The 13,578-nt window shown below is 46.4% G+C and overlaps 1 protein-coding gene across 1 annotated transcript; it reads left to right on the top strand.

The window, feature by feature from the left end:
• Nucleotides 1-1,053: 1,053 nt before the first annotated feature.
• Nucleotides 1,054-13,317, top strand: LOC144740325 (sodium/potassium-transporting ATPase subunit alpha-1-like; the record flags this gene model as incomplete). The annotated part of the gene is given in 6 exon segments (XM_078623197.1): nt 1,054-1,104; nt 2,348-2,386; nt 2,388-2,479; nt 3,788-3,889; nt 4,688-4,779; nt 12,375-13,317. Coding segments are annotated over 6 exon segments (405 nt in total), but the record flags the coding sequence as incomplete, so codon positions are not given.
• Between the last annotated feature and the right edge of the window lie 261 nt (nt 13,318-13,578).

Genomic DNA, 13,578 nt, shown 5'->3' with positions numbered 1-13,578 from the left:
GTGGGTGGGTGAGTGGGTGGGTGAGTGGGTGGGGTGAGTGGGTGGGTGAGTGGGTGGGTGAGTGAGTGCGTGGGTGGGTGAAAGGATGAGTTGGTGGGTGGGTAAGTGGGTGGGTGAGTGAGTGGGTGGGTGAGTGAGTGGATGGGTGGGTGAGTGGGTTGGTGAATGGGTGGGTGAGTGGGTGGGTGAGTGGGTGGGTAAGTGGGTGAGTGAGGTGGATGGGTGGGGTGAGTGGGTGAGTGGGTGGGTGGGTGTGGGGTGAGTGGGTGGGTGGGTGGGTGAGTGGGTGGTGGGTGTGGGTGGGTGGTGAGTGGGTGGTGGGTGAGTGGGTGAGTGGGTGGGTGGGTGAGTGGGTGGGTGGGGTGGGTGGGTGAGTGGGGTGGGTGGGTGGGGTGGGTGGGTGGGTGTGGGTGGGTGGGTGGGTGGGTGGGTGGGTGAGAGGGTGGGAGGAGTGGAGTGGTGGGGTGAGTGTGTGGGTGGGTGTGTGGGTAAGGGTGGGTGGGTGGGTGGTGGGTGGTGGGGGTGGTGGGTGAGTGGGTGGGTGGGTGGGTGGAGTGGGTGGGTGGGTGTGTGGTGGGGTGGGTGTGTGGGTGGTGGGTGAGGGTGGAGGGTGGGGATGGGTGGAGGTGGGTGAGTGGGTGTGGTGGGTGGGTGGGTGGTGGGTGGGTGGGTGGGGTGGGGGGTGGGAGAGGGTGGGTGGGTGAGTGTGTGGGTGGGTGTGTGGGTAGTGGGTGGGTGGTGGGTAGTGGGTGGGTGGGTGGGTGAGTGGGTGAGGTAGGGTGGGTGGGTGGTGAGGGTGGGTGGGTTGGTGTGTGGTGGGTGGGGGTGTGTGGGTGGGTGGGTGGGTGAAAGGGGGTGATGGGTGAGAGGGTGGTGAGTGGTGGGGTGAGGTGAGTGAGTGAGTGGGTGGGTGTGTGGGTGTGGGGTGTGTGAGTGGGTGTGTGAGTGGGGTGTATGTGTGGGGTGGGGTGTGTGAGTGGGTGAGAGGGTGGGAGAGTGAGTGAGTGGGTGAGTAGATGGGTGTATGTGTGGGTGGGTGTGTGGGTGGGTAAGTGGGATAACAAACACGTCAATGACCTCACAGACTCGTACGGGCAGGAGTGGGTGAGTGGGTGAGTGGGTGGGTGGGTGGGTGAGTGAGTGAGTGGGTGGGTGGGTGGGTGAGTGGGTGGGGTGGGTGAGTGGGTGGGTGGGTAAGTGGGTGGGTAAGTGGGTGGGTGGGTGAGTAGGGTGGGTGGGTGAGTGGGTGAGTGGGTGAGTAGGGTGGGAGAGTGAGTGGGTGGGTGAGTGTGTGGGGTGGGTGTGTGGGTAAGTGGGTGAGTGAGTGAGTGGGTGGGTGGGTGAGTGAGTGGGTGAGTGGGTGGGTGAGTGGGTGGGTGAGTGGGTGGGTGGGTGAGTGGGTGGGTGGGTGAGTGGGTGAGTAAGGTGGGTGGGGTGGGTGAGTGGATGGGTGGGTGTGTGGGTGGGTGGGTGGAGTAGGTGGGTGAGTAGGTGGGTGGATGGGTGAAAGGGTGAGTGAGTGAGTGGGTGGGTGGGTGAGAGGGTGGGAGAGTGGGTGGGTGGGTAGGTGGGTGGGTGAGTGAGTGGGTGGGTGTGTGGGTGGGGTGAGTGAGTGGGTGAGTGAGTGGGTGTATGTGTGTGTGGGGTGGGTGAGTGAGTGGGTGAGAGGGTGGGAGAGTGGGTGGGTGGGTAAGTGGGTGGGTAAGTGGGTGGGTGGGTGAGTAGGGTGGGTGGGTGAGTGAGTGAGTGGGTGAGTAGGTGGGTGGGTGGGGTGAGTATGGTGGGTGGGTGAGTGGGTGAGTGGGGTGAGTAGGGTGGGTGGGTGAGTGGGTGAGTGGGTGGGTGAGAGGGTGGGAGAGTGAGTGGGTGGGTGAGTGTGTGGGTGGGTGTGTGGGTAAGTGGGTGGGTGAGTGAGTGGGTGGGTGAGTGAGTGGGTGGGTGTGTGAGTGGGTGGGTGGGTGGGTGAGTGGGTGAGTAGGGTGGGTGGGTGAGTGGGTGGGTGGGTGAGTGGGTGGGTGGGTGGGTGTGAGTGGGTGGGTGGGTGGGTGGGTGAGTAGGGTGGGTGGGTGGGTGAGTGAGTGGGTGGGTGAGTGGGTGGGAAAGTGAGTGAGTGGGTGAGTAGGTGGGTGGATGGGTGAGAGGGTGAGTTGGTGGGTGAGTAGGTGGGTGGGGTGAGTGTGAGGTGGTGGATGGGTGAGAGGGTGAGTGAGTGGGTGGGTGGGTGAAAGGGTGGGGAGAGTGAGTGGGGGTGAGTGATTAGGTGGGTGTGCGTGAGTGTGTGAGTGAGTGTGTGATGGTAACTCTGTATCTGTGTGTGTGTGTGTGTCCTCTGCGTGTGTCTCTCCAGACATACGAGCAGCGCAAGCTGGTGGAGTACACTTGCCACCACCGCCTTCTTCGTGAGCATCGTGGTGGTCCAGTGGGCCGATCTGATCGTCTGCAAAACCAGACGCAACTCGGTGTTCCAGCAGGGCATGAAGTGAGTGCTGTATTCACTCAGACACTCACTCACTCAGAGACTCACTAACTCACTCAGAGACTCACTCAGAGACTCACTCAGAGACTCACTCACTCAGACACTCACTCACTCAGAGACTCACTCAGAGACTCACTCACTCAGAGACTCACTCACTCACTCAGAGACTCACTCACTCAGAGTTTCACTCAGACTCACTCAGAGACTCAGACACTCAGAGACTCACTCACTCAGAGACTCACTCAGAGACTCACTCAGAGACTCACTCAGAGACTCACTCAGAGACTCACTCAGACACTCAGAGACTCACTTGGAAACTCACTCAGACACTCACTCAGAGACTCACCTACTCAGAGATTCACTCAGACACTCACTCAGATACTCACTCAGACACTCACTCACTCAGAGACTCACTCACTCAGAGACTCACTGACTCAGAGACTCACTCAGAGACTCACTCACTCAGACACTCACTCAAAGACTCACTCAGAGACTCACTCAGACACTCACTCAGACACTCACTCACTCAGACTCACTCACTCAGACACTCACTCACTCAATCAGAGACTCACTCACTCAGACTCACTTACTCAGAGACTCACTTCACGTGGCCTCAAGGTGCACATGGCCTGGCACAAGCGTAGTGGTGACGTCACCGCAATTAGTGGCGAATGGCGGTTGTTGTTGCTGTTGTCTGTGTGTGTGTCTCACTGTGTGTGTCTATGTGTGTGTGCGTCTATGTGTGTGTGTGTCTGTGTGTGTCTATGGGTGTGTGTCTGTGTTTGCCTGTGTCTGTGTGTGTGTCTCACTGTGTGTCTGTGCGTCTATGTGTGTTTGTGTCTGTGTGTGTGTCTGTCTATGTGTCTGTGCGTGTCTGTCTGTGTGTGTATCTATGTGTGTGTGTCTGTCTGTCTGTGTGTGTGTCTGTCTGTGTGTGTGTCTCACTGTGTGTGTCTGTGTGTGTCTCACTGTGTGTGTGTGTGTGTGTCACTGTGTGTGTCTGTCTGTGTGTGTGTCTGTGTGTGTGTCTGTGTGTGTGTCTGTATCTGTGTGTGTGTCTGTGTGTGTGTCTGTGTGTATGTGTGTGTCTGTCTGTGTGTGTATCTGTGTGTGTGTGTCTGTGTGTGTCTATGTGTGTCTGTGTGTGTGTCTGTGTGTGTGTCTGTGTGTGTGTGTGTGTCTGTGTGTGTGTCTGTCTGTGTGTGTGTCTGTCTGTGTGTGTGTGTGTGTGTCTGTCTGTGTGTGTGTCTGTGTGTGTGTCTCTGTGTGCGTGTCTGTGTGTGTGTGTGTGTCCGTGTGTGTGTGTAACAGGAACAAGATCCTTGTGTTTGGACTCTTCTGTGAGACGGCGCTTGCTGCTTTCCTGTCCTACACTCCGGGAATGGACGTGGCCCTCCGCATGTACCCCCTCAAGTGAGAACATCTAACACGAGTAGTTAGTGTAATGGTTGCTTGCAGTTACCCTCCATTGGCCGGGTTGAATAACTTGCAAAGCTAAAACCAAAATGGATTGTTTGTTTACTTTCCAAAATACACAACCGCCGTCCAAGGTAGCAAATGCACGTCTGTAAATTCTTAACCACAAAGCGACGTCAATTATGCAAGCGGCATTTAAGAGGTTTTCATTGAGTGCCGTCCCAAATAATTATTGTACCAGTAGTACAATCCTAGCATGTACCCCCTCAAGTGAGTGGTGGTACTAGTGGTAGTGGTGGTAGCGGTGGTAGCAGTAGCTCCATCATCATCAGCATCATCAGCAGCATCATCATGACCGTGTCTCTCTCCCCCCGTGTCTCTCTCTCACCCCGTGTCTCTCTCTCTCCCCGTGTCTCTCACCCCGTGTCTCTCTCCCCGTGTCTCTCTCTCTCCCCGTGTCTCTCACCCCGTGTCTCTCTCCCCGTGTCTCTCTCTCCCCGTGTCTCTCTGTCTCCCCGTGTCTCTCTCGCTCGCCGTGTCTCTCTCCCCGTGTCTCACCCCGTGTCTCTCTCTCCCCGTGTCTCTCTCTGTGTCTCTCCCCGTGTCTCTCTCGCTCGCCGTGTCTCTCTCCCCGTGTCTCACCCCGTGTCTCTCTCTCCCCGTGTCCCTCTCCCCCCGTGTCTCTCTATCCCCGTGTCTCTCTCCCCCCGTGTCTCTCCCCCCGTGTCTCTCTCTCCGTGTCTCTCCCCCCGTGTCTCTCTCCCCGTGTCTCTCTCTCCCCGTGTCTCTCTGCAGGCTGAGTTGGTGGTTCTGCGCATTCCCCTACAGTCTCCTTATCTTCATCTACGATGAGGTTCGCAAATTCATCCTCCGTCGTAACCCCGGAGGTGAGCTAACATTGGAGTCTATGGGTAGACACTTTAACATTGAAGTCTATGGGTAGACACTTTAACATTGAAGTCTATGGGTAGACACTTTAACATTGAAGTCTATGGGTAGACACTTTAACATTGAAGTCTATGGGTAGACACTTTAACATTGAAGTCTATGGGTAGACACTTTAACATTGAAGTCTATGGGTAGACACTTTAACATTGAAGTCTATGGGTAGACACTTTAACATTGAAGTCTATGGGTAGACACTTTAACATTGAAGTCTATGGGTAGACACTTTAACATTGGAGTCTATGGGTAGACACTTTAACACTGAAGTCTATGGGTAGACACTTTAACATTGAAGTCTATGGGTAGACACTTTAACATTGAAGTCTATGGGTAGACACTTTAACATTGAAGTCTATGGGTAGACACTTTAACATTGAAGTCTATGGGTAGACACTTTAACATTGGAGTCTATGGGTAGACACATTAACATTGAAGTCTATGGGTAGACACTTTAACATTGAAGTCTATGGGTAGACACTTTAACATTGAAGTCTATGGGTAGACACTTTAACATTGAAGTCTATGGGTAGACACTTTAACATTGAAGTCTATGGGTAGACACTTTAACATTGAAGTCTATGGGTAGACACTTTAACATTGAAGTCTATGGGTAGACACTTTAACATTGAAGTCTATGGGTAGACACTTTAACATTGAAGTCTATGGGTAGACACTTTAACATTGAAGTCTATGGGTAGACACTTTAACATTGAAGTCTATGGGTAGACACTTTAACATTGGAGTCTATGGGTAGACACTTTAACATTGGAGTCTATGGGTAGACACTTTAACACTGAAGTCTATGGGTAGACACTTTAACATTGAAGTCTATGGGTAGACACTTTAACATTGAAGTCTATGGGTAGACACTTTAACATTGAAGTCTATGGGTAGACACTTTAACATTGAAGTCTATGGGTAGACACTTTAACATTGGAGTCTATGGGTAGACACATTAACATTGAAGTCTATGGGTAGACACTTTAACATTGGAGTCTATGGGTAGACACTTTAACATTGAAGTCTATGGGTAGACACTTTAACATTGAAGTCTATGGGTAGACACTTTAACATTGAAGTCTATGGGTAGACACTTTAACATTGAAGTCTATGGGTAGACACTTTAACATTGAAGTCTATGGGTAGACACTTTAACATTGAAGTCTATGGGTAGACACTTTAACATTGAAGTCTATGGGTAGACACTTTAACATTGAAGTCTATGGGTAGACACTTTAACATTGAAGTCTATGGGTAGACACTTTAACATTGGAGTCTATGGGTAGACACTTTAACATTGGAGTCTATGGGTAGACACTTTAACATTGGAGTCTATGGGTAGACACTTTAACATTGGAGTCTATGGGTAGACACTTTAACATTGGAGTCTATGGGTAGACACTTTAACATTGGAGTCTATGGGTAGACACTTTAACATTGGAGTCTATGGGTAGACACTTTAACATTGAAGTCTATGGGTAGACACTTTAACATTGGAGTCTATGGGTAGACACTTTAACATTGGAGTCTATGGGTAGACACTTTAACATTGAAGTCTATGGGTAGACACTTTAACATTGAAGTCTATGGGTAGACACTTTAACATTGGAGTCTATGGGTAGACACTTTAACATTGAAGTCTATGGGTAGACACTTTAACATTGGAGTCTATGGGTAGACATTTTAACATTGGAGTCTATGGGTAGACACTTTAACATTGGAGTCTATGGGTAGACACTTTAACATTGAAGTCTATGGGTAGACACTTTAACATTGAAGTCTATGGGTAGACACTTTAACATTGAAGTCTATGGGTAGACACTTTAACATTGAAGTCTATGGGTAGACACTTTAACATTGGAGTCTATGGGTAGACACTTTAACATTGGAGTCTATGGGTAGACACTTTAACATTGGAGTCTATGGGTAGACACTTTAACATTGGAGTCTATGGGTAGACACTTTAACATTGGAGTCTATGGGGAGACACTTTAACATTGGAGTCTATGGGTAGACACTTTAACATTGGAGTCTATGGGTAGACACTTTAACATTGGAGTCTATGGGTAGACACTTTAACATTGGAGTCTATGGGTAGACACTTTAACATTGGAGTCTATGGGTAGACACTTTAACATTGAAGTCTATGGGTAGACAGTTTAACATTGGAGTCTATGGGTAGACACTTTAACATTGGAGTCTATGGGTAGACACTTTAACATTGAAGTCTTTGGGTAGACACTTTAACATTGGAGTCTATGGGTAGACACTTTAACATTGAAGTCTATGGGTAGACAGTTTAATATTGGAGTTTATGGGTAGACACTTTAACATTGGAGTCTATGGGTAGACACTTTAACATTGGAGTCTATGGCTAGACACTTTGACATTGAAGTCTATGGGTAGACACTTTAACATTGAAGTCTATGGGTAGACACTTTAACATTGAAGTCTATGGGTAGACACTTTAACATTGAAGTCTATGGGTAGACACTTTAACATTGGAGTCTATGGGTAGACACTTTAACATTGAAGTCTATGGGTAGACACTTTAACATTGAAGTCTATGGGTAGAGACTTTAACATTTGAGTCTATGGGTAGACACTTTAACATTGAAGTCTATGGGTAGACAGTTTAACATTGGAGTCTATGGGTAGACACTTTAACATTGGAGTCTATGGGTAGACACTTTAACATTGAAGTCTATGGGTAGAGACTTTAAAATTTGAGTCTATGGGTAGACACTTTAACATTGAAGTCTATGGGTAGACACTTTAACATTGAAGTCTATGGGTAGACACTTTAACATTGAAGTCTATGGGTAGAGACTTTAACATTTGAGTCTATGGGTAGACACTTTAACATTGTAGTCTATGGGTAGACACTTTAACATTGAAGTCTATGGGTAGACACTTTAACATTGAAGTCTATGGGTAGACACTTTAACATTGAAGTCTATGGGTAGACACTTTAACATTGAAGTCTATGGGTAGACACTTTAACATTGGAGTCTATGGGTAGACACTTTAACATTGGAGTCTATGGGTAGACACTTTAACATTGGAGACTATGGGTAGACACTTTAACATTGGAGTCTATGGGTAGACACTTTAACATTGGAGTCTATGGGTAGACACTTTAACATTGGAGTCTATGGGTAGACACTTTAACATTGGAGTCTATGGGTAGACACTTTAACATTGGAGTCTATGGGTAGACACTTTAACATTGAAGTCTATGGGTAGACACTTTAACATTGGAGTCTATGGGTAGACACTTTAACATTGGAGTCTATGGGTAGACACTTTAACATTGAAGTCTATGGGTAGACACTTTAACATTGAAGTCTATGGGTAGACACTTTAACATTGGAGTCTATGGGTAGACACTTTAACATTGAAGTCTATGGGTAGACACTTTAACATTGGAGTCTATGGGTAGACACTTTAACATTGGAGTCTATGGGTAGACACTTTAACATTGGAGTCTATGGGTAGACACTTTAACATTGAAGTCTATGGGTAGACACTTTAACATTGAAGTCTATGGGTAGACACTTTAACATTGAAGTCTATGGGTAGACACTTTAACATTGAAGTCTATGGGTAGACACTTTAACATTGGAGTCTATGGGTAGACACTTTAACATTGGAGTCTATGGGTAGACACTTTAACATTGGAGTCTATGGGTAGACACTTTAACATTGGAGTCTATGGGTAGACACTTTAACATTGGAGTCTATGGGGAGACACTTTAACATTGGAGTCTATGGGTAGACACTTTAACATTGGAGTCTATGGGTAGACACTTTAACATTGGAGTCTATGGGTAGACACTTTAACATTGGAGTCTATGGGTAGACACTTTAACATTGGAGTCTATGGGTAGACACTTTAACATTGAAGTCTATGGGTAGACAGTTTAACATTGGAGTCTATGGGTAGACACTTTAACATTGAAGTCTATGGGTAGACACTTTAACATTGAAGTCTATGGGTAGACACTTTAACATTGGAGTCTATGGGTAGACACTTTAACATTGGAGTCTATGGGTAGACACTTTAACATTGAAGTCTATGGGTAGACAGTTTAATATTGGAGTTTATGGGTAGACACTTTAACATTGGAGTCTATGGGTAGACACTTTAACATTGGAGTATATGGCTAGACACTTTGACATTGAAGTCTATGGGTAGACACTTTAACATTGAAGTCTATGGGTAGACACTTTAACATTGAAGTCTATGGGTAGACACTTTAACATTGAAGTCTATGGGTAGACACTTTAACATTGGAGTCTATGGGTAGACACTTTAACATTGAAGTCTATGGGTAGACACTTTAACATTGAAGTCTATGGGTAGACACTTTAACATTGGAGTCTATGGGGAGACACTTTAACATTGAAGTCTATGGGTAGACACTTTTACATTGGAGTCTATGGGTAGACACTTTAACATTGGAGTCTATGGGTAGACACTTTAACATTGAAGTCTATGGGTAGACAGTTTAACATTGGAGTCTATGGGTAGACACTTTAACATTGGAGTCTATGGGTAGACACTTTAACATTGAAGTCTATGGGTAGAGACTTTAAAATTTGAGTCTATGGGTAGACACTTTAACATTGAAGTCTATGGGTAGACACTTTAACATTGAAGTCTATGGGTAGACACTTTAACATTGAAGTCTATGGGTAGAGACTTTAACATTTGAGTCTATGGGTAGACACTTTAACATTGTAGTCTATGGGTAGACACTTTAACATTGTAGTCTATGGGTAGACACTTTAACATTGAAGTCTATGGGTAGACACTTTAACATTGAAGTCTATGGGTAGACACTTTAACATTGAAGTCTATGGGTAGACACTTTAACATTGAAGTCTATGGGTAGACACTTTAACATTGGAGTCTATGGGTAGACACTTTAACATTGGAGTCTATGGGTAGACACTTTAACATTGGAGACTATGGGTAGACACTTTAACATTGGAGTCTATGGGTAGACACTTTAACATTGGAGTCTATGGGTAGACACTTTAACATTGGAGTCTATGGGTAGACACTTTAACATTGGAGTCTATGGGTAGACACTTTAACATTGGAGTCTATGGGTAGACACTTTAACATTGAAGTCTATGGGTAGACACTTTAACATTGGAGTCTATGGGTAGACACTTTAACATTGGAGTCTATGGGTAGACACTTTAACATTGAAGTCTATGGGTAGACACTTTAACATTGAAGTCTATGGGTAGACACTTTAACATTGGAGTCTATGGGTAGACACTTTAACATTGAAGTCTATGGGTAGACACTTTAACATTGGAGTCTATGGGTAGACACTTTAACATTGGAGTCTATGGGTAGACACTTTAACATTGAAGTCTATGGGTAGACACTTTAACATTGAAGTCTATGGGTAGACACTTTAACATTGAAGTCTATGGGTAGACACTTTAACATTGAAGTCTATGGGTAGACACTTTAACATTGAAGTCTATGGGTAGACAATTTAACATTGGAGTCTATGGGTAGACACTTTAACATTGGAGTCTATGGGTAGACACTTTAACATTGGAGTCTATGGGTAGACACTTTAACATTGGAGTCTATGGGTAGACACTTTAACATTGGAGTCTATGGGGAGACACTTTAACATTGGAGTCTATGGGGAGACACTTTAACATTGGAGTCTATGGGTAGACACTTTAACATTGGAGTCTATGGGTAGACACTTTAACATTGGAGTCTATGGGTAGACACTTTAACATTGGAGTCTATGGGTAGACACTTTAACATTGGAGTCTATGGGTAGACACTTTAACATTGAAGTCTATGGGTAGACAGTTTAACATTGGAGTCTATGGGTAGACACTTTAACATTGGAGTCTATGGGTAGACACTTTAACATTGAAGTCTTTGGGTAGACACTTTAACATTGGAGTCTATGGGTAGACACTTTAACATTGAAGTCTATGGGTAGACAGTTTAATATTGGAGTTTATGGGTAGACACTTTAACATTGGAGTCTATGGGTAGACACTTTAACATTGGAGTCTATGGCTAGACACTTTGACATTGAAGTCTATGGGTAGACACTTTAACATTGAAGTCTATGGGTAGACACTTTAACATTGAAGTCTATGGGTAGACACTTTAACATTGAAGTCTATGGGTAGACACTTTAACATTGGAGTCTATGGGTAGACACTTTAACATTGAAGTCTATGGGTAGACACTTTAACATTGAAGTCTATGGGTAGAGACTTTAACATTTGAGTCTATGGGTAGACACTTTAACATTGAAGTCTATGGGTAGACACTTTAACATTGGAGTCTATGGGGAGACACTTTAACATTGAAGTCTATGGGTAGACACTTTTACATTGGAGTCTATGGGTAGACACTTTAACATTGGAGTCTATGGGTAGACACTTTAACATTGGAGTCTATGGGTAGACACTTTAACATTGAAGTCTATGGGTAGACAGTTTAACATTGGAGTCTATGGGTAGACACTTTTACATTGGAGTCTATGGGTAGACACTTTAACATTGGAGTCTATGGGTAGACACTTTAACATTGGAGTCTATGGGTAGACACTTTAACATTGAAGTCTATGGGTAGACACTTTAACATTGAAGTCTATGGGTAGAGACTTTAACATTTGAGTCTATGGGTAGACACTTTAACATTGAAGTCTATGGGTAGACACTTTAACATTGGAGTCTATGGGTAGACACTTTAACATTGGAGTCTATGGGTAGACACTTTAACATTGGAGTCTATGGGTAGACACTTTTACATTGGAGTCTATGGGTAGACACTTTAACATTGAAGTCTATGGGGAGACACTTTAACATTGAAGTCTATGGGTAGACACTTTTACATTGGAGTCTATGGGTAGACACTTTAACATTGGAGTCTATGGGTAGACACTTTAACATTGGAGTCTATGGGTAGACACTTTAACATTGAAGTCTATGGGTAGACAGTTTAACATTGGAGTCTATGGGTAGACACTTTTACATTGGAGTCTATGGGTAGACACTTTAACATTGGAGTCTATGGGTAGACACTTTAACATTGGAGTCTATGGGTAGACACTTTAACATTGAAGTCTATGGGTAGACAGTTTAACATTGGAGTCTATGGGTAGACACTTTAACATTGGAGTCTATGGGTAGACACTTTAACATTGAAGTCTATGGGTAGAGACTTTAAAATTTGAGTCCATGGGTAGACACTTTAACATTGTAGTCTATAGGTAGACAGTTTAACATTGGAGTCTATGGGTAGACACTTTAACATTGTAGTCTATGGGTAGACACTTTAACATTGAAGTCTATGGGTAGACACTTTAACATTGAAGTCTATGGGTAGACACTTTAACATTGAAGTCTATGGGTAGACAGTTTAACATTGGAGTCTATGGGTAGACACTTTAACATTGTAGTCTATGGGTAGACACTTTAACATCTATGGGAGTCTCGTTAAATATTAACTTGGTGTCTCACTGTGTTTTTGCAGGTTGGGTGGAAAGGGAGACCTACTATTGAAGATGCACAAGACATGCAAAGACACACACACAGACAAAGACACACACACACACAGACAAAGACATAAACAGATATCCAGAAACACAGAACACACGCATTTAGATATGATATAGACAAAGATCCCCTGTGTAGCCGACACAGATTGGTGGGGCAAGTGCTGCTAGCACCTATTAAATATACACACGTAGACACACACACACTGAATATGTACAGAGACTCGTACGTACACTTACACACACCCACTCACCCACCTAGCCACACACCCACTCACCCACACCACTCACCCACCTAGCCACACACCCACTCACCCACACCACTCACTCACCCACCTAGCCACCCACTCACCCACCTAGCCACACACCCACTCCCCACACACTCACTCACATACCCACACACTCACTCACCCACCCACCCACCCACTCACCCATTCACCCACCTACCCACACACTCACTCACCTGCTCACCCACTCACCCACCGACACACTCACCGACGCACTCACACACTCACCCACTCACTCACCCATACTCACACACTCATACAGACACTCAACTACCCACTCACCCACTCACACACCCACTCACTCACCCACTCACCCACCCAATCACACATTCACCCACTCACTCACCCACACACCCACCCACCCACTCACCCACTCACCCACCCACTCACACACTCATTCAGACACTCACCCACCCACCCACCCACCCACTCACCCACCCACCCACCCACTCACCCACCCACTCACCCACTGACGCACCCACTCACCCACCCACTCACTCACCCACCTAGCCACTCACCCACTCACACACTCACCCATCCACTCACACTCCCACACCCTCACCCACTCACTCACCCACTCACTCACCCACTCACCCACTCACTCACCCACTCACCCACTCACTCACCCACTCACCCACTCACCCCACCCACCCACCCACTCACCCACTCACCCACCCACCCACCCACTCACCCACTCACCCACTCACTCACCCACCCACCCACTCACTCACCCACCCACCCACTCACCCACCCACTCACACACTCACCCACCCACTCACCTACTCACGCACCCACTCACCCGCCCACCCACTCACCCACTCACGCACCCACTCACCCACCCACCCACTCACTCACTCACTCACCCACCCATCCACTCACACACCCACTCACTCAC

The sequence above is a fragment of the Lampetra planeri genome, unplaced genomic scaffold (assembly GCF_965212315.1).
Source record: "Lampetra planeri unplaced genomic scaffold, kcLamPlan1.2.h2 scaffold_2054, whole genome shotgun sequence".
Lineage (NCBI taxonomy): Eukaryota > Metazoa > Chordata > Hyperoartia > Petromyzontiformes > Petromyzontidae > Lampetra > Lampetra planeri.
Note: the sequence above shows the minus strand (reverse complement) of the source record. Positions and strands in the feature narration are given on the sequence as shown.